The sequence below is a fragment of the Ruditapes philippinarum genome, unplaced genomic scaffold (genome assembly GCF_026571515.1).
Source record: "Ruditapes philippinarum isolate M1 unplaced genomic scaffold, ASM2657151v2 ctg340_1_1_1_1, whole genome shotgun sequence".
NCBI classification, from domain to species: Eukaryota; Metazoa; Mollusca; class Bivalvia; order Venerida; family Veneridae; genus Ruditapes; species Ruditapes philippinarum.
Genome location: NW_026859220.1, coordinates 349502 through 370123, shown reverse-complemented (window position 1 = coordinate 370123; position 20622 = coordinate 349502). Strand labels below are relative to the sequence as shown.

General features: G+C 32.5%; 2 protein-coding genes across 3 annotated transcripts; one reads left to right on the top strand and one right to left on the bottom strand.

The window, feature by feature from the left end:
* Positions 1-11: 11 nt before the first annotated feature.
* On the bottom strand, positions 12-10286 carry LOC132755663 (small ribosomal subunit protein uS7). Of its 2 annotated transcripts, none has more exons than XM_060746559.1 (5): positions 10248-10286; positions 2728-2846; positions 1981-2190; positions 1207-1434; positions 12-157 (listed from the first exon to the last, which is right to left on the bottom strand). In XM_060746559.1, exons 2-5 carry the CDS (start codon positions 2836-2838, stop codon positions 89-91), a joined length of 618 nt encoding a protein of 205 aa, XP_060602542.1. In that variant the 5' UTR covers positions 2839-2846; positions 10248-10286; the 3' UTR covers positions 12-88. The 2 variants fall into 2 exon arrangements, with proteins under 2 accessions (XP_060602542.1, XP_060602541.1); XM_060746558.1 differs by lacking the exon at positions 10248-10286 and adding an exon at positions 3854-3908.
* Positions 10287-14965: 4679 nt separating this feature from the next.
* LOC132755675 (uncharacterized) lies at positions 14966-19081 on the top strand. The gene is made up of 4 exons (XM_060746569.1): positions 14966-15695; positions 16095-16209; positions 17159-17428; positions 18068-19081. The coding sequence occupies exons 1-4, from the start codon at positions 15420-15422 to the stop codon at positions 18784-18786; spliced, it is 1380 nt and encodes a 459-aa protein (XP_060602552.1). The 5' UTR covers positions 14966-15419; the 3' UTR covers positions 18787-19081.
* The last annotated feature ends 1541 nt before the right edge of the window (positions 19082-20622 follow it).

Genomic DNA, 20622 nt, shown 5'->3' with positions numbered 1-20622 from the left:
GAAAACAACACTTGTATTATGAGATTTTTTTTCTTTGTTTTCACCACCAGTTAAGACAAGCAGTGTAAAATGAGAGTCTATGTATAATTTAACGATTAGACTTGGCAACTCTCTCCAACTCGTCCTTCTTCTTGATAGCATGGGAATTTGAGGATCCCTGAAACACAAAATATTTATAATATTAAAGATCCTGTAGGTTGTAATTAAGGATGTAACAACACTTAAGTGAACTTTTTAAATATATGTGTATAATTATTCTTCTAAAACAATTTCCAAACATCCAAAAATATGTTAAATATTTACTCCAAATGTTTATTCACATTATAAGTAATCAATAAAATCTATGCATGCATTCATTTCTTATTGAAAACTTTGGCTAACACTTGATCGATAATTGATTTCTAATTACCTCCCTTTATTTACATGAAAAGTAAATTAGGTAATATCTTTACAAATAATTCTTTTTTGAACTTACAATATTGATAAATCCTTACTTGAGCATTAGATTTATGATACAAAACCATAAAAATATCGAGTTACAGGATCGTTAAACACAGCTTACAACAGAAATCTACAGGTAAGTCAGAATAGGGTTTCTACTGCTTGAATCACTGAACAACACAGTCACTATATCAGTTTTAAATTTACGATACTTCTATCATACAGCTTAATGATACATTACACCCATCATTCAACAAAGTACTCTAATTTCAAAAATTTTAATGAAATCTTTAAAAGTCTTATTCTTGAATATGTCTTATTTTAGTAAGAGACTATTTGAAAAGCTGCATTCCTTATTACTGGTCAAGTTAATTTGGTCCTTTCTTAAAGAAACTACCATTTTTTAATGACATTGTATTTATATTGTTTACCCAGTAAGCAGAGTTTAAAGATAACATATCTTCTCTTTGTGTACTAAAAAGATGGTTATTTTACATTTAAAAAGAGAATGTATTACGGCAGTAAAGCAAGAATTATATTTTCAAATATCAAATTTGAGCAAATTATACATTTAAAGAGATGATTCTAATTGTATTTTCCCTCAGTTTTTAATTGGTATTCATTGCCATAAGTATTGCAACATATTATCTACATTATCACCAAATTACACTCTTGTATCATAATCATATATTTCTTCATTACAAAGCCGCAATGGCGCAAGAACTAAGTAGGATAATATGCCTTCTAGTCAGTAACAAGTCTCACCTTTGCAGCATTGATAAGTTCATCAGCCAAACATTCAGCAATAGTCTTAATGTTTCTGAATGATGCATCACGTGCACCTGTGCACAGCAACCAGATTGCCTGGTTCACACGTCTGAGTGGGGACACATCCACAGCCTGACGTCTCACGGTACCGGCACGTCCAATACGTGTTGAGTCTTCACGTGGTCCACTGTTGATGATGGCATTCACTAAAACTTGGAGAGGGTTCTGAAATGAGAAACAGTTTTCAATCAATATCTCAGATCTTTTATATAACATGTTATTTGACCATTTCTTTCAGTTATTTACTACTTGTTTCTGGTAACAACAGGTGCAACTTACTTTTCAGTTATGCGAAAGCATTTTAATATCAAAGAGTTTTTTTTCTTAGTAAGTTGTAAGGGAGACAATTCAAATACATCCATCATAATGATTTAACATTTATTACCTGTTCTTATCAAACCAGCCTCCCTACATTTTAATGACATTATTTTGGTCATATTTCCAAGGCTAATCCACCTAACAGGCCGCCTGGATAACTTACATATTAAGTATTTCTCTACTTATCCAACATTGATTTCTGAATCAGTGAGAATACAAAATGTACAGAATGACTTAATGTACACAATTCATTGCCATGAGGAAATCAAGCCTCGACCAAATATCTAACTAGTGACCCATGGATAACTAATATGACTCTTCTTATTGTGCTAAGCTTGAGGAGATACTCAGCAAAGCAATACAATATTAAGCAAGATCATCAATAGTTATTACCTCTCCTGTAAGAAGATGGATGATCTCAAAGGCGTGTTTCAGAATTCTGACAGCCATCAACTTCTTGCCGTTATTTCGGCCATGCATCATCAGAGAATTGACAAGACGTTCAACGATTGGACATTGTGCCTTACGGAACCTCTTGACCTGGTACCTACCGCTGGAGTGAGGTAGATATTTGGCATACTTCTCCTTAACAGCAATGTAATCCTGCAATAGGAATTCTTAAACATTAAGCTATAACAATGGTACAATTGAATATCTTAGTTTAGAATAATCAAGTGTTTTGTTTCTTGTCATGTACTAAGTCACATTTCACCTACATTTTACCTACAAGACTTCCAGATTTATGCATCAGTACTGTACTGTTTTACTTTATGTAGCAGCAAAATGTCCCATAAAAACCTTATCAAATCGGGGAAAAAAGGCAAATGGATGCATTTTATAAACAAAATTGTTGGATATACTTGCACCTGCTATACAATGAACTCCTTACTCCACACTCATTATGGCTACATGTACCAATAATAAACTGATTTTTGTTATGACTGAAGCAGGGATCAAACTTGTAAGCTTTTCCACACAAACCAAAATGCCACTGCAGCAGTTTAAATGCACTAATAATTGAAGCATTATGATATCCATTTATTCCTTACAGCTTATACCTGGCATTTATTATCTTTATTAATCTTAATAACTGTTAGTCAAAAGTTTCTTAACCTTCAGTTGTTCGATCGTAATACTTACAGTTAAACTGATGTCACTGACTTGAACATCTTCTGTTGACCATTTTCCAAACAATTTGATTTCTGGCAATTCTGCCACAGTGGGCGCAGCTGATTCATCCCAACTCTCCATGCCTTTACCTGCAATAAAATAAAACACTTTGAAGCATCACAGTAGTATTTCAAAAGGGCTATAGTTGTCTCTGAAGCAAGGCAATATCCTGTATGTGATCTCAAAAAAAAAAAAAAAAAAATCAGATTGTTGCACTCCCACAAGTTTCTAACTCTGATGTTGCACAGTGTTTCTGCCAAAGCCCGTTTTTGGTGCACTATTTTCTGCCACGATGCAATGAAATTAGTAAGTGATTTTTTTTACAATTTTCAAAACAACCTGTGGCTTTTCGAAGGGGAAAATATAGCGAGATAAAACTGAAAAGAGGGGAAACCTAAAATCAGATTCCAAAACAATGAGAATGGAAATTACCAACCCATTTTTATAAAATTTTCATTGTTTATTCACTTTAACATGCATGGTACATAGCATAGGCTGTCTATAGGGACAGCTGTCTGTATTTTAGCTGATATAAGTCAGATGCTGTTATGTCATTGTTCTTGTAATGGAAGAGCACGAGATATTTTAGGGGAAAATTTACCTATTTTGAGCTAGGGGAAACAGCCTTTATTCGGCTGTAAAATGCAGTGAAAAAACTCACTGTAATTTGTGACGCAAGAATTTCACCATCACCAATCAGATATACAGACTATAAACGGTAAAACCGTCAATTCAGTATAAAATGTACAAATGTTTATCGTGGGCCCGACTATGATTTTAACTACAAATCAAACTATGATATCAAATTCTTACACTATCAGGGCTTTTTTTCACAGGTTGGGGAAGCAGCCCAGCCCTTAATTTTGGGGGAAAATTACACTGTATATTTGCAAAAGGGGAAGAAAAAACTTGATGTAAATTCAATTTTTGGGGAAAACTGCATGATTTTAAAGAAATTTTCTTTGGGGAAGCAGCCCTAAATCGGCCTCTGTTATAGAAGGTAAAAAGGCCCTGACTATCGGAAATTTTTCTATATAAACAAAGAAGGCCAGAAGCATGCATTATTCTACAACAATGCACTCGCCGTTCTAATTACCTCCCTGTGTATTTTCAAACTGACTCATTGACGGAGCCATTTTGTTTGAAAAATCTGATAAATAAAAAACAATTTTTTGTTGTTTGTTGTGAAAACAATCTAGAAGGAAAGAAAATGAATCAGAACACTAATATCTTTAATTCAGTCGTTAACGCTGTACAAACATTTATAGGGTTGTTTACGTGACGTCACAATGTAGTACCAAACAGCACATGCCAAAACAATCAAATCAAGAACGCTATAATATTTCAATGTCGCAAACAAGTTAAATTTCACATTTATTTCACTATTAATACTTTGTATTTCACTTGAAAAATATAGCGTGAAATAAAATAAAGTTTTATCGACGTTTTCAAAATTCATTACTCTGAAAATGTTTCTACACACGTAAGATTTAACAACAGTTTTTTTCTCAACCCACTGGAACAACCATTAAAGAATGTTTCTATTGGAAACTCTGAGGCGAAAACAGAAAGAAACAAAAACTAATTGCGAATAACGAGAAAAAAATGTTTCGTCACAGGGACTTAACAGCCCTTTTTTTCTTTTGTCCCTGGCAATTTTAGTGAGTAAATGGACTGGGTCTGGCATTTAGCCCATTTCAACAAGTTGATAAAACGATTGCATTTGTACAATATTAGGGTTTTTTCCCCCAGTATTTTGGGAACATGACCCACACCCATGGAATTGGTAATTTCAACGATGTTTTGTTAAAAATTGGGAAAATTTGAATGACTTAAATTTTGCAGCAATAGAATGAAAACAAAGAGTAACTGTCTAGGATGGCATCTGCAATACATTTAAACACCACAACAGTGAAGAAGCTCTTATTTCAAAGTTTTTTTTAAACTTGGTATTCAATATTTTTATTTTGTAACTTTTCAATAGGGAATTTTTTCCTGTGGATTGGGAAAATAATATACTATTTTCAATTGGGAATATGACCTAATATCGGCTATAAAATAAGCCAAATAAAATCCCTAAATACTGTATATATTGAAAGCACCCAGACAAAATTATTTATTTTGTTGTCGTCATATTCCGCGTAAGAATTAACTGTCTTCTGCTCCAAAGCAGCGGAGACTGACCAATTTCTTCACAAAAAATACACAAAATTTTGAAGCGCGTTTTCTATGACGCAGTAATAATCAAGCTGAATTAGAAATGACTTTTCAATAAGTTATTCCTCCTATTATTATTGACATCTCGTTTGTTGGTTTCAGGGCCCTCAATCCAATTTGGGGGAAGTGGGTCGCTACCCTCAGCAGGGGGAATTTTAGTGTATGGGGGAAATTTTCCTCTTCTTTTATGATCAAATATCAAATAAATTTTTTTAAATATAAGCTGTTTTTTATTTACTTGCATATTATTTTTTTTTAAAAATCCCAAATAGGTAAAACTAAACTGTTCAGAAGTGATTGATAAGATTTGTAGAAAAGTTTTTAACAGTAAACACCTTACACTTTGTAAAACAATCGTAAAAATCAGCATCGCAAAAATATGTGACAAATGAAAATTTGTTTGTTTTCTGTTTACACATCCACAATTCTAGTTGTTGCTGATGTAAATTATAAAAAAATTAAATTGATTGTTTATTATAACTTATAAGATCGTTTTCCATCAGTTATTTCATAAAGTATCATGAAAACAAAACTTACAAGTTTGTAATTTACAGTAAAATTTACCGTGGTTGATTTTTGAAGACAAAAAAATGATTTCATGAATAAGCAATTTCAGGGCATTTTTTGTCAAAATTGTGAAGGGGCCTGGACCTGTTCATATTGTGAAACAAGGGTGCCATAGTCACAAAATACGCCCGTTTACGAAAGCTTTAGATGGAGATGGGGGCATTATGGAATATGGATAAGTGTTATCTAGCAAGCAAGTTTTTATTCTTGGCACTGTGTTGTTAAATGAACCTTAAAACAAATCAGTAGGGAAGATATGCACAGGATGTGTGACCTTGACCTTGGTCGCAGGGACCTGAATTTTATGCACGGCACTCAGCCTCACAATGATGAACATTTGTGCCAAATTATATAGAAATCCCTCTATGCATGTAGAAGTTTTGCGCCAGACAAGCGTTTTTCTATGAGCTCTAACTGTGACCTTCACCTTTGACCTAGAGACTTGGTTCATGTGCAGGGCACTACGTCTCATGGTGGTGAACAATTCTATAAAGTAACATTAAAATTCCATTATGCATGTAGAAAATATGCTCCGGACAACATCTGGATATTTAATCATCTCCAGTGACCTTGACCTTGCAAATATTAACCTAAATTAAATGTGTCACACCTGTAGTCATGATAGTTACCATTTGTGCTACAATCCATCAATAAATGATGACTAAATGGTCCCTATACACATCTTCAAATTTTTATCTGAACTTTGACCTCTATGTGTAACATTGACTTTGGTCGCAGGGATCTGAATTTTGCGTGCGACACTCAGCCTCACAATGGTGAACATTTGTGCCAAGTTATATTGAAATCCCTCTATGAATGTAGAAGTTTTGCTCCGGACAAGCGTTTTTCAATGAGCTCTAAGTGTGACCTTGACCTTTGACCTGGATCATGCATGGAGCAATACATATCATGGTGGTGAACATTTCCATAAAGTATTATAAAAATTCTTCCATACATGTAGGAGATATGCTCCAGACAAAATCTGGATATTTCACCATCTTTAGTGACCTTGACCTTGCATATATTGACCTAAAGTACATGTGTCACAGCCGTAGTCATGATAATGACCATTTGTGTTACAATCCCTCAATAAATGATGATTAAATCGTCCCTATACACATCGTCATATTTTTATCTAAACTTTGACCTCTATGCAGTGTCTATTCTAGGATGCGCGATTGCGCGATTCACGCTAGTATTTCAGAGATCGCGCACAATTCAAAATCATGTGCGTGAAAATCGCCCTTCTATAAAAAAAGTTAATAAAACCGTAAAACTTCCATCCCGAATTATATTTGGTTGTTTTGTTTACATTTACACCGAAAACCGAAGGGAGGAACTGTAAGCTAATTATAATAATTTAGTACCGTATGGTACTGGTATGTGAGTTGACGGAAATTAACGGAATGTTCCGTATCAACCGGAACTAGTGTGCTAGGTCTGACAGTTGGGCGCCATTTAAGTGTAGTAAATAATCAAGAAAAATGAGGCAATTCATAGCTTGGCTACGATCTAGACGTGAAAGATAGGTCGATTATTTGTATTGCCAATCCCTTTATAATCAATCGCGGCAGTTCTGTAATAATTTGTTTTCGTTTTAAAATTAAGGGGGGACAACTTCTGCTGCCTTAAATAAATATTATCATTTTAATTATTTTATCGGTTGTACGCCTCAGTGTAAACTTAATGCAGACGATTTAACATTGGCAGTTTATATTGGCACCCCTTAATTTTGAAAATCGCCCCCTTTTTTTAAATAGAGGGGGGAAAATCACCCCTATTTTTCAATTCCTAGAATAGACACTGTCTATGTGTGACTTTGACCTTGGCCGCAAGGACCTGAATCTTGCGCGCGACACTCCGCCTCACAATGGTGAACATTTGTGCCAAGTAATATTGAAATCCCTCTATACATGTGGAAGTATTGCTCCGGACAAGCATTTTTCAATGAGCTCCAAGTGTGACCTTGACCTTTGACCTGGTTCATGTGCGCGACACTGTTCCTCATAGTGGTGAACATTTCTATGAAGTTTCATGAAAATCCCTCCATACATGTAGGAGAACTGAACTGATATTTACTTGAAAATTAAAATATAATTAAATTTCTATGAGAAAGTATTTACATTTGATAAGGTAATTACTGTATGATCTTTATGAACAAATACCAAGTCTACAGAACACCATAGTTATCACAGTTAAGAATCTAGACCAATGAATGAAACATGTGTAAATAAATGTTACATTCTTTAGAACATACTCAAGTCCAAGAAAGAGGATTATTTTATGCCCTTTGATTAAATTCTATTTTTAGAATTGAAAGTGAAAGTAGATCAAGGGGAGTAATTGTGTAAGTCATTTATGAACAAAGTAATAACTTTGTTGTCGCCCTTTGATTAAATTCTATTTACAAAATCTGGATATTTCATCATCTTTAGTGACCTTGACCTTGTATATATTGACCTAAATTATATGTATCACAGCCATAGTCTTGATAATGACCATTTGTGTTACAATCCCTCAATAAATGATGGCTAAATGGTCAATATACACATCTTCATCAGTGTTCCCACTTCTATTTTTCATTGAGAGTATTTTTACCCCTTACCTTTGAAAACTGGGGGTAAAATAAAAATTCAGGGGGTACATAAATTTGTACCATAATATTCACTCCACCCCCCCCCCCCTTAGGTAAAATTCATTGTGACCAACACATACTGGCATATATCCCCATCTCAATTAATGTAACTATTATTTAAGTTATTTTAATTTATAAACAGCATATAAATTGTTACACCACACCTTTGAACAAAACAAAGCTTCCTTTTTGGTGATGTTTTTATTTAACAAAATCGGCATCGCGAAAATATGGGACAAATGAAAATTTGTCCGTTTTTCTGCAGAAACATTCACAATTCCAGTTGCATGTGGAAGTATACATTTGATAAGGTAATTACTGTATGATCTTTATGAACAAATACCAAGTCTACAGAACACCATAGTTATCACAGTTAAGAATCTAGACCAATGAATGAAACATGTGTAAATAAATGTTACATTCTTTAGAACATACTCAAGTCCAAGAAAGAGGATTATTTTATGCCCTTTGATTAAATTCTATTTTAGAATTGAAAGTGAAAGTAAGATCAAGGGGAGTAATTGTGTAAGTCATTTATGAACAAAGTAATAACTTTGTTGTCGCCCTTTGATTAAATTCTATTTACAAAATCTGGATATTTCATCATCTTTAGTGACCTTGACCTTGTATATATTGACCTAAATTATATGTATCACAGCCATAGTCTTGATAATGACCATTTGTGTTACAATCCCTCAATAAATGATGACTAAATGGTCAATATACACATCTTCATATTTTAATCTGAACTTTGACCTCTATGTGTGACCTTGACCTTGGCCGCAAGGACCTGAATCTTGCACGCGACACTCCGTGAACATTGAATGGTGAACATTTGTGCCAAGTAATATTGATATCCCTCTATACATGTGGAAGTTTTGCTCCGGACAAGCATTTTTTAAATGAGCTCCAAGTGTGACCTTGACCTTTGACCTAGAGACCTGGTTCATGTGTGCGACACTGCTCCTCATAGTGATGAACATTTCTATGAAGTTTCATTAAAATCCCTCCATACATGTAGGAGATATGCTCCGGACAAAATTGGACGCCGCCCGCCCGGGGCGTTCCCATAATACGTCCCGTTTTTCAAACGGGCGTATAAAAAGCGTGATTTGTAATAAAATTGTGAAAAAAAAACAACATATTATTTGGCATTTAGCAACATTATGAAACCGGAAAATGTCTTAAAGTCGGTACTCTAACCCGCTTAACATGTGCTTAAACCATTTAAATTGATTAAAACTATTTCTGTGTTCTTGAAATTGGGGTAAATCATGATTAACTTGAGGGTAAACAATGCATTTCAAAGACAAAGTCCCAATATTTTTTTTAATTTCTTTTGAAATTGTGAATTTTTTTCCGCCACTTTGTGAAAATAAAGTGCAATTTTGAATTGTGAAGGGGCCTTATATCGGCCCGTTATAGAAGGAAAAAAAGCCCTGAATTTGAAATAGAATTGTTAATGGGAATTGTGATTTTTTCTGCATAATTCTGTTGAAATTTTAGCATTTTTACAGGATGAAAGGCCAATATGTGACGGTAGATTTTGGGGGAAAAAACAAACGGAAACGTGCAGACATGTACTGTACGATATTCCGCTTACAAAATAGCCGTCACATAGATGGAACACAACATTAGTTTTCATTTTTCTTTAACACTTTACATGTTTTTAGGGGGAATTTTTACCTCTGTTAGGGGGAAAAAACATACTATTTTGGTGGGGGGGGGGGAGTCCTTTGCTTAAAACATTTGGCCATTTTGGCAATTCGTCAGAATTGGGTAAAAAAGAAGTTTGCAGATCATACGGATAATATGCCCCACTTAAAAAAAAAAACAAACAACAACAACGTTAATGATTTTGGAGTGACAGAATAAGCCGGTGTACGAAATAAATTGTCGGGATTTTAACAATAAAGTTTTAAATCCGAACGAGTTGGTTGAAATTTAAGTAAGAAACTGTATCGACAAGTGCCTCTATCAAATTTTATCAAATGTCAAGTGACACAAATGCGTATCATGTGAATAATCTGGTAAATATCTTCGATTTAGTACAAATAACAAATTTACGAACTGTTTCGTACACGACCGGAAGAAAAGAAAGACTGGGGAGCACATGCTTCCGGTTAATGGAAATCAGACTGATGTCAATATATAGTAGCCGTAAGATTGAAAAACACCAACAAGAAGATCATTGGTGCTTAATAAGTATAATGTTGTATCATTAGTTTTATTTTATTGTTACAATATAATTTCCACTCATTCTCCTGTTTTAAGTATATTTTTCCGGTTGTTACATTTCCACAATTTTATATTTTATGTCATAGCATGACTCCGTATTATCGGCGTACTTAACTTTTCCTGTATGTCTGCATTGAATTTCATTGATTAATTTAATAATCAATATTCTGTGTAAAGCAGTACAAATTCAATTAATCATTACATTTTTTATTGAATGCGGTCAAAGATTTTTAATTTCAATGTATGCATGACCGCATATGACAAAATACTGAGAGTACGTCGGTAATAGAGTTGCGCCGATAATACAGAGTTAGAGTATATATTGAATGAGTGTAAGATCAATACTGAATTTATTGCACGAGTTGAATAAAATTATATTATGCGAGCCTCTGGCGAGCATAATATTATTTAATTCAACGAGTGCAATAAATTCAGTATTGAACTTACACTCATTCATTATCCTCTATTTATCACATACCCAAAATAAAGACCGTTTAAAGTGAAATAAGAGTCATTTTTCATTGACGCGCCTATAGTATAACGCTAACATTTAGCGCGTTTCTACACTATGTTTGTATATAACACTAATGACGTCACTTCAAAATATATGCACGGCCATACCATATTTGCGGAGTCGCAAAATCGACACGGGTGTGTGATAAGTTCTTATAAGAACTATGTCTCTTATTGTTTACATTTTGTTGATAGTACTTAGACATAGATTTACTAAACCGTATTATTATAGGTATTCTAATGCATTAAAATTTGAAGATCTTATGAATAGTAAAAATAACTCACATTGCTTTATTTTGTAAAGAAATAATTCAAACATAAAACTGTCCTAGAAATTTTGTTATTGAAACATTAATTCAGGTTAATTTTGAGAATCTAGTCATATCTTTATTTTATTTTATGGGTAAAATATAATTGCCGCTCATTCTCCTGTTTTATGTATATTTTTATGTATATTTTTCCCTGTTCCGGTTGTTACAGTGACGTATTTATAACCATTCAAATAATAGTTCTTTTTAATGAATAAAACAGTAGAAAACATTTTATATATGTATAGTCAATATCGCATATCTACGGAGCCACCAAGGTGACATTTTCCACACTTTTTTCCCCCCGAACTTAATTCGTTTTTACGAAATAATAATCCATAATTACTAAATATTAATTCGTAATTACGAAATATTAATTCGTAATTACGAAATGTTAATTCGTTTTTACGAAATATTAATTCGTTTTGACGAAATATTAATTCGACATTACGAAATATTAATTCGTTTTTACGAAATATTAAGAGTGAGACTAAAAAAGGATTGGAGCACCACACTAAATACCGTATTCCGGTATATACCGGACAAGGCGCTTGAATATCTTGCCTTTTTACCCAACGGAATCAACTATGAAATGTATAATTCATCTTTTCACACCGATTTTTGTATGTAAATGCATGAAAATGTAAAAATCGGCGGAAAAAAAACGATATTTGTTTATTTTGTGATCATTAATTTTGCAAGCGTCTAGAGGTACTGCTCCAATCATGTAATGAGTTAAATCCAAATATTAATTCGTAATTACAAAATATTGATTCGTTTTTACGAAATATTATTTCGTAATTACGAAATATTATTTCTTAATTACGAACTATTAATTCGTAAAAACGAAATATTATTTCGTAATTACGAAATAATAGTTCGTAAATACAAAATAATAATTCGTAAAAACAAATTAAATTTTGTCTATGGTTTCAGAGAGTTTTGGTAATATTTATAAAGAAGGCCTCGAATCTAAGTTCCTGACTAAATATAAGGCATATAACTGCAATATAAATAGCAATTTTTTTCTCCCAAAGTTTATAATTACTTAACACTATTGTATATAAATTAAAATTATCGCCTGTCAATAGCGTTGCCGCCACAGTCGTGATAGAACACGCGCTATGAAAATTTTATGATTGCACAGTGTCCATACATAAATTTTAAGGAAATATACTTTTTTAAATTGATTAGATTAGTGAAAATCTGGAGCCCCTCCCCCGCCCCTTTAGTTTTACTTATGTATATGATACATAAGCAGAATTCAACATTTGACATGAACTGGTACAATTTGGAATTTTGAAACATCCGCAGATGTGTTCATAAGGCGGTTATCATGGAACCTTCAATGTTACACGTAAGTGCCATTCCATGAAAAGCGGCATATGGTCCCCAAGTAAAATAATGCGTGTGACCTGAACGAAAAATCAATGGGCGGAACTAAATAAAATAGAATTTTGAAGGGGGTCAGAGGTTATGAAGCCTGCATATCACAGATAAGACGTCAAAAGACAAATTTAAAAAGCAGGCCACATATCCTAAGGGTGATTCAACAGTATTCAAGTGAGGAATACTGGAACTACCCAACATGAAAATAGCCAAGTAGAAAGAACTAAAATACATGTACCACAAGCACAACAATAATATCGTGCTGAACGATCTTTAAGGATCGGAAATATAACATCTCTGATTGAATGTACGGGGCGACTTTTAAAAAACGAATTAAATGACGGGAAAAAAGTGTCGAAAATGTCACCTTAGGTACATATCAATAAAATATAATAGCCATTTTATATATTTAATGTTATTATATCATTAATTGAAGTTATATTTCCATATATTTATATATTTCTTTATCATAATATCATATATACATATATGTAGACACATGCAGAACACATAAATACAGAAGTCATAAAAAGCAAATTACAGACATTCTTAAAAAGAGATAACTACACAGCATCTATTACTGAAGTGTATGTACGTTACATCTAACACCCTTATTTTACTTTAAAAATATAAAGACATATTAGCTTTTGTATCATCAAGCATTTACAAGTATAAAACGTTATTACTTGAAATAATATGGAGATAAATGTGGTATTTAAAGCGGTTACTTCGTTTCATAATACCCCAGTTTCTTTATTTGTTCTCACTACAATTTTTAATTTATCTCGTCGAGTGATCCGTTTTTACGCTGCCCTATTTCGACGCCATTTATATTTTGCCTCATAATTGATATAAGCGGCCGCTTACGTCATTACTGTACTACGCTATAGCAAAAGGGGATTGCTCTGGTTGGTTAGGTAACAATATGTAGTAAGTAAGACACCCAAAGGTAAGATTTAGCATGTTAAACCTTATTTAAGAGATTTTTGTATGATTTCACTAATGCAAATTTGACCATCACTTTACTATGTCATGTTTTCTTTGAAAAAATGGGCTGGAAAATACCTCCCTGTCTGCTGACCTCATTTCCTAATTCTGAGGTCACGTTACAGTAAAATTACCCAATAGTGTTGTCTTTGGCGCATTTTTTCACCCTAAAGCAACCTGTACATGTTGTAGATTTTTTACGGTTATTAATCGATGAATGAATGCTAATTGAAAATTAATTGGATATGTTTATCTTATTTGGATGGAATGAAATGCCATATTTTAATTAGTTGCTCCACTAAATGTATTATTTTGTTTTTGCAGGTTCGACAAAGAAACTAAAGGTGCTATTGTCCAACCTATATTTTTCAACATAGGAGGTCGAACAGACTAGGGCAACCATCCAAACCACTGAAAAAAATACAACAATAGCATTTACCACATATAATAATGCTTTATTTATGAAAGAAATAAAGAATAGATAAACTATTTTTCACGTATTGATACTTTGCAAGTCTAAGCTCTTGATATTGGTGAACAACGTAAGTAAAAGTATTATGGTGTACAGTCTCCTGTAGTGTGTAATTAAATTAGCAAATCAATGGCGTCGTTATAGGACACTCTCAATAAAAATGGCCGCTCCCATATGAAGTGAAAGTAGGATTGTTCATGAAAAGGAATAGCTGGAAAACAGCTTAAATTTACCCATTTCATAAAGGTTAGAGATTTTTTAAAAAGTTTACACATTTTATACAATACAATCACATGGTTTTTATAGACGCATACAAAACAATCCTTAAGGGCGTTGAAACTGGTCACTCGAGGATACATACTGTTTGCCAAATACTCATTTACGTTTTTTTATCTATCACTTTTCATTTTGAAATTTACTTTAATTGTCTTTAAAAATTCAATTTAATCTGATGCAGTTGATGTACATTTGTGCAATTTTTATTATGATTCAAAAGATATTTCAGAAATAAAAATACTTAAGTTATCTTTCATGTAATGTGTACATTTTCGGCGATAAAGAATATTTCATTACCATATTGAAATATATGATGGAACACATTATAATATAAAATAACATGAAAATAATTTGAGAAATGTAAATTTAGCATATAAAAAAGGTATAGGTGTTACATAGGTGTTCACTTGAAAGAAAAACTGTGACAAGTAGAATTTCAGAAATGCAAACAAAAGCGTCGTGCAAATGCTTACTGTTCAAAAACAGAGTCATTAGCCCATATTTACCATATCTAAATTTAACATACTTCTGTTGACAAAATATTAAAAAGAGAAAAAAATCTAACAAATAAAGGAAATAAAATAAAGTACGTAAGAAAACAAAAAAAAAAAACTTATTTACTTAAAGTAATTAAAGAAGTATGACATTTTAATGGCAATTTATTAACATATTCACCAAGTGTAAATCTAATCACTGTTGAATATATGATAATTTTACTTATTCTGTGCAAATGATTAATTTTAGATAGGGAGAAAATCCAGGACTTGAAGGGGAGTCGCTTTACAACATATACCGACTAAACTAGGTAATTAAATATCATTTCATGTTCAAATGTTGATCGAAAATTGATAATGCGTGACTTAACGGCATTATGATTTTAAATTATGGATAAGCGACCTAGAATAAAACAATGAAAAGATAAGGTTACCTTACAAAGTATTTTATACATAAATCTGCTCCACATTTATAGTTTTCCTTCTATGTATACTTTTTTATCGGAGATATTAAAATGAATGATTTAATTTTCACTTAAACGTCACTTAAAGTTTTGGAATAAACCATGAGCACAGGAGAGCATAAATTTAGGTATATCAAAGCTACTAATCTCAGCGACGATTTTCGCCATTTACAGTCTAAAACCCCGATAGAGTTGGATTACTCGTGGGAGGTGGATAATTGTCCTATCTGTTTAGACGTGCACGATGAACCCGTACTTCTTGGATGCAAGCACACATATTGTAAAATATGTTTGCAATACATAATTGATAAAACACCACCAAGTACTCGGTATGATGACAGAGGCTTTGCGTGTGCTGTTTGTGGTTACTTCACTAAGGTACAGTCTATTAATTACAGCCCGTGCAAAATAAATTGGAAGTTTTAAAAATATCTACTGTCATAAATTAAAAAAATATCTACTGTCATAAATTTAAAGTAAACGGTCTGGGATGAAAATGTCACACATGGTCCTTAAACATAGCATTTAAAACATTTAAAGATTACAATGCATACCATCAGTGAAGCTGATAATATTATTTTCATTATCAACGTGTGTTTTTTTCGTTATAACAATTACTATTATTGTAAAAAGTCATTTTAGACTGTACATACAGGTAATTAAAATAAAACATTCGCGAAGAATTAACTTCGCTAAATAATAATAATAATAATAATAATAATAATAATAATAATAATAATAATAATAATAATCTATTGTTTATTCTTATTTCTGAAGGTACCAAATTATTCAATTCCGCGTAATGAATGGGCAGACAACTTACCCGATGATTTCCGGTTTCAGCATTATGTACAAAATTCTAACAATTATAGCTATTCTGATGCTAAACCAGGTAAATCTTCTTTTCTTGATAAAGTTTCACCATTTTAGTAAACATTATATTAAATAATATATTTTATCTCTTACATTTCCGCATACAGTATTCTCGTTGATGTAAATGTATATCTATTTAGGAAGCTGTTTTTAAACATTACATTCAAGAGTATGTTAATATCTCACGTATATTTAATTCAACTTGGTTCAGACGTTCAGTAATGCTCAGTAATATTAATACGAAGATCACAAGGCTTAGATGATTGGCTATAATTATCTGAACGATCAAACGTGCAATATTTTAAAATTTTGTGCATAACAATATGCTTTATATTAAATACAGCATAAGCAGAAGCAAGAAGTAGAAATTTTGTATGTATACTAATAATTAGCACACTGTCTAATACGAAAAAAATTCAAGCTGTATAAAAATGGCTACACTTGTTGCACTTTTTCATTATCCCTTAAGTACAGCCTCAATCAAACCGAATATGCAATTTTCGTGTAATTTTGTTGTGATCAATGCTTCTGAGGGATCACATTTTATATTCATGGCTATATTTTCATATTCATGTACTCGTGTACAGACTCTTTCAAACCGAGTCTGTAATTTTTATGTACAATTTAATTTTGTTGTCATTAATTCTTCTGAGGGTTGACCTTTCTTCCAGATTTTCATATTAGGCTAATGAATGGAATAGTTTCTGAGAAAAAATATGAAATTTCTGAAAAAGGGAACACTAACAGGACTCACATGTTCAATATCTCAGATTCAGGTTTTAGTTTGAGAAAAAAAAAACGAAGCGCACAACATCTTGCCCACCGCTGTTATCAGATCTTACTTTAATGAATATATGCAGTCTTGTTTTAAAATGAAACATGTCTTATTCCTAATGTTGATGTCTATAAAACCATAAGATTTCTAGCACGTATAGACGATTGACAAAGTAACATTCAATGAATTTCAGAACGTCTTGAAGAAGACAATTGGTTTGTAAAATGGAAGATTTCTACCTTTCCAAAATCTTACCTTGTGAATAGGGGCTTAAATCCGTATAAACGACTCGGAAAACGTTACGTTTTTGAATTCGTACCTGACGCTGAAAGCACCCAAGACAATATTTACAATAGAGAGACAGCTGATGGTAGACTCATTAAAGACGAATCAGAAGGCATTCATATTAGCAAAATAAGCGCAGTAACGTTCTATGAAGATTCAGTAATCGTTTATGATGAGGGTATGCTAAATGTTTTGATATTTTCTGAATAGATAGATAGATTTTTCGATTGTTCTAGTCGTGATAAATTTTACTTTGTTCTAGTCGTGATACTGTTGATTTTATTGTATTTTGTTTGTCTGAAAGGCTTTACTTACTCGTATAATGCAATGTATTAACGATAATGAAAAGGTAGTTACTTCTTCGTAACGGTAAATAAATCTTTAAGAGAACCAAAAAAAAAAAACTTGTCAAAATTATCAAAGTAGACGCGAGCAGGTTTCAAAATAATTATTTCGTAACAAGTTTCTTACCATACATTCTTTCAGCTTAAAGGGTAACTAAATTAAGAGAAAATGAAGTTCATTCTGAAAACGGGTGATTCTTCGAGAGCTTTGACAATAATGATAATTAATAATTCAAATTCACTTGTTGAGTTTTAAATGTGAATGTCCATTAGAGACAGCGAAATGTGCAACATATCATATGCTGCCCATGTGTCCTGCATACACAGTACTTTTACCAAAATACAATGTCATTATAGCACGGATAAAGTGAACCGAATTTTTTGTTTTGTTTTTTATGAAAACATATTAACCAATGAAAAAAAAGCGACTAATGTGATTACAACTAATTAGTTGTTCTTTCCCGCCATTTCAGGTTTTCGCGAAATACAAATATACAACAAAGAAATGACTTTAGTTTCGTGTTTTAAGGAGATGGGCATATATGATATTGCTGTTTTAGGTTCAACTTTATACATGACAGTTCCGGAGGAACGGTGCATACAAATGTATTATTTAAAGGAACAGAGTCAAGAAGGTCCTTTGTATCTTACAACAAAATGCTACGGCATATGCACATTTGATGACATCTTAACGGTTCTTTTGTGTGATGAGCACAATGAAAAGTATGAAATTTGTTTTATAAAAGCCATTGGTGTATTCGGTGAAAAGATCAAATTAATGGGTGGCCGCTTCGATTTCAAATCACCAAGACAGCTAGCAGTATGTCCGATAACGCGATTGGCGTACGTATGTGACGAGGAGGCGGGACTTGTAAAATGTTTCCGCCTTGATGGACGGCTTAACTGGGAAAGGTTTGTTTATGGTGCTGGGTCTTTGGCCCTTTTCAACGGTTACTTAATGGTAGCTCGGGGATATACTTGTTCTATTGACGTGCTAGTAAGTGGTGGTAGGTTTAATGGACGACTGCAATCATTTCAGTACGAATTGTTCGAACCACAGTGTATTGCAATAGAAAGCAACACATCAGAAATAGTTGTTGTTGACGGAAAAAACATGATCCATTTATTTATTTTACGAAGACGAGAGGAGATTGCTCTAGAGAAAAAACCAAGATTCTGTTCGATTATTTAAAGATTTGCTTGCCTCAGGTACACAGAGGAAATCTTCACAGAAAATTATCGCCTCGTCAGTATTTGACTGTTTACAAACTTTGCATTACCATGATTAAACGTTGAATTCTGCTTCTGGACGGTAGCTTGCACTTTCCATTATCGTCTATTAACAGGCTCAATCACACCGAGCCTGCAACATTTTCAATTTTGTCTTGTTGGGATTTCTTTATGGATTCGTTATTTCTCTCTATTTTACAGCAATTAATCTTCATTTTTGCCCAGTAACAGCATATTTTAAGTGCATTACTTACAAAAGCTAGTAAGGTAAATTTTAGGTACTAATTAATGATATTATACCTTATATAAATGTGTTCCTTCTTGTAACAAAAATTACATGTATATTATATTCAGGAAAGTGGCATTGGTCCCAAAAATAAAACAGAGTGACACTATTATTGTATTTATCGGACCGCTTAGTACTGCATAACCATGAAGAAAATTTTACAAATTGCATGTTAAAAACAAGCTGACAGCTTTAATTTTTGATTGCAATTTACGTATTCTTGTTGATTAAATGTTGTTGTTCAAGTTGTTTGATTTCTTTCACTATATAACTCTAAACAGCATGTACAGAAGAAAGTACTCAATATTCCAGACTTCACAGAATATAATTGATCCCAAGTAAGCCAAATCTTTGCACTTCGAACAAAACTTTTCATAGATTCAAAAACTCTATATTTGATACACGGGCGCGATAAAGTAAATGCAAGGTATAAAAACATCGCAGTAATTTTTGCAAGACTGTGTTCTATAAACTTCGTAATGAAGCTCAAGGGTCTACAGGACTGGCAAAATCTGAACTTTTCTTGTGACAGATATAAGTTAGACATCAAAGTGATTCTAAGACCTGACAGAATATCAAATCTCTTGACCACAATAAGAAAAAAGAAAGACCAAATATTGTTACGTCGTTCAACGGTGAACCTTGTCAATATCCTGGTTGTAAGCCATTTTGGTAATTTCTTGACGAATATAGGGTAAAGAACAAGAACTCCCTGTTTAGTGTATAAAAAGAAGAGCAGTATATTAAATGGTATCCCTGCAAGAGTCCTAAACGACCGTTCTAATGTGTTAAAAGGTCATCTCCTTTACATTGTGAATTTATATATAACAGAAGGTGTTTTCCAGGTAATATGAAAATTGCTATAGCCAATCTTTTCACAAAAATAAAAGTAAGCTTTATGTTATGAATTACAGATTAAGATCTAAAAAGGTTACATTTTCAATGTATATGTAAATTTATTTCAAACTTAATTCCTATTTCATACGGGGTCCTTAAACGCAGTATCCTGTGTTATTTGCTATTCCTCTGTTAATGACATGGTGACTAGCACCTGGTTGCAAGTTTATTTTATATGCAGATGATACAATATTTTTTTCTACAAAAATCCATATTTTATAGCTCAAATCTTAGCAAAGTGTTACATTTCTGTAATTACATTAATTTGTTTCGTAAATGTTATTACATAAAAATTTAATGTTTATTAAAATTAATAGAAATCTCAAAATAGTTGGCGAAAAACATATAAAATGACTTTACTTAACTTGTTGTACAATTGTTTGCCAAAATTTAATTATTTGATTTCATTTAATGATAACCATTCATGAATTATGTAATTTAGTGTCTTTAGTTTTCTTTTTGGAATTAGGCTTTTGGCTTAATGGGAAATCCTAGAGTAGCATAAATCGTGCCTCTTAATTGATATTTGAACTCTTTGAAGATTAATGTGAAGCTTGTTTGTGCATATTTGTGGTACTTTTACTTAGTTCTATTTCGTATTTTAAATTTCTTTTT

What these genes read in the sequence shown, in the direction of transcription:
- LOC132755675 (XM_060746569.1), top strand. Translation starts at nt 15,420, where the DNA reads ATGAGCACAGGAGAGCATAAATTTAGGTATATCAAAGCTACTAATCTC. An exon ending in CTATTCTGATGCTAAACCAG is followed by an intron (nt 16,210 to 17,158) that starts GTAAATCTTCTT and finishes AATGAATTTCAG; the next exon opens with AACGTCTTGAAGAAGACAAT. An exon ending in AGTAATCGTTTATGATGAGG is followed by an intron (nt 17,429 to 18,067) that starts GTATGCTAAATG and finishes CCGCCATTTCAG; the next exon opens with GTTTTCGCGAAATACAAATA.
- LOC132755663 (XM_060746558.1), bottom strand. Translation starts at nt 3,893, where the DNA reads ATGGCTCCGTCAATGAGTCAGTTTGAAAATACACAGGGAG. An exon ending in TCAGTGACATCAGTTTAACT is followed by an intron (nt 2,191 to 2,727) that starts GTAAGTATTACG and finishes TTCCTATTGCAG; the next exon opens with GATTACATTGCTGTTAAGGA. An exon ending in AACTTATCAATGCTGCAAAG is followed by an intron (nt 158 to 1,206) that starts GTGAGACTTGTT and finishes TTTGTGTTTCAG; the next exon opens with GGATCCTCAAATTCCCATGC.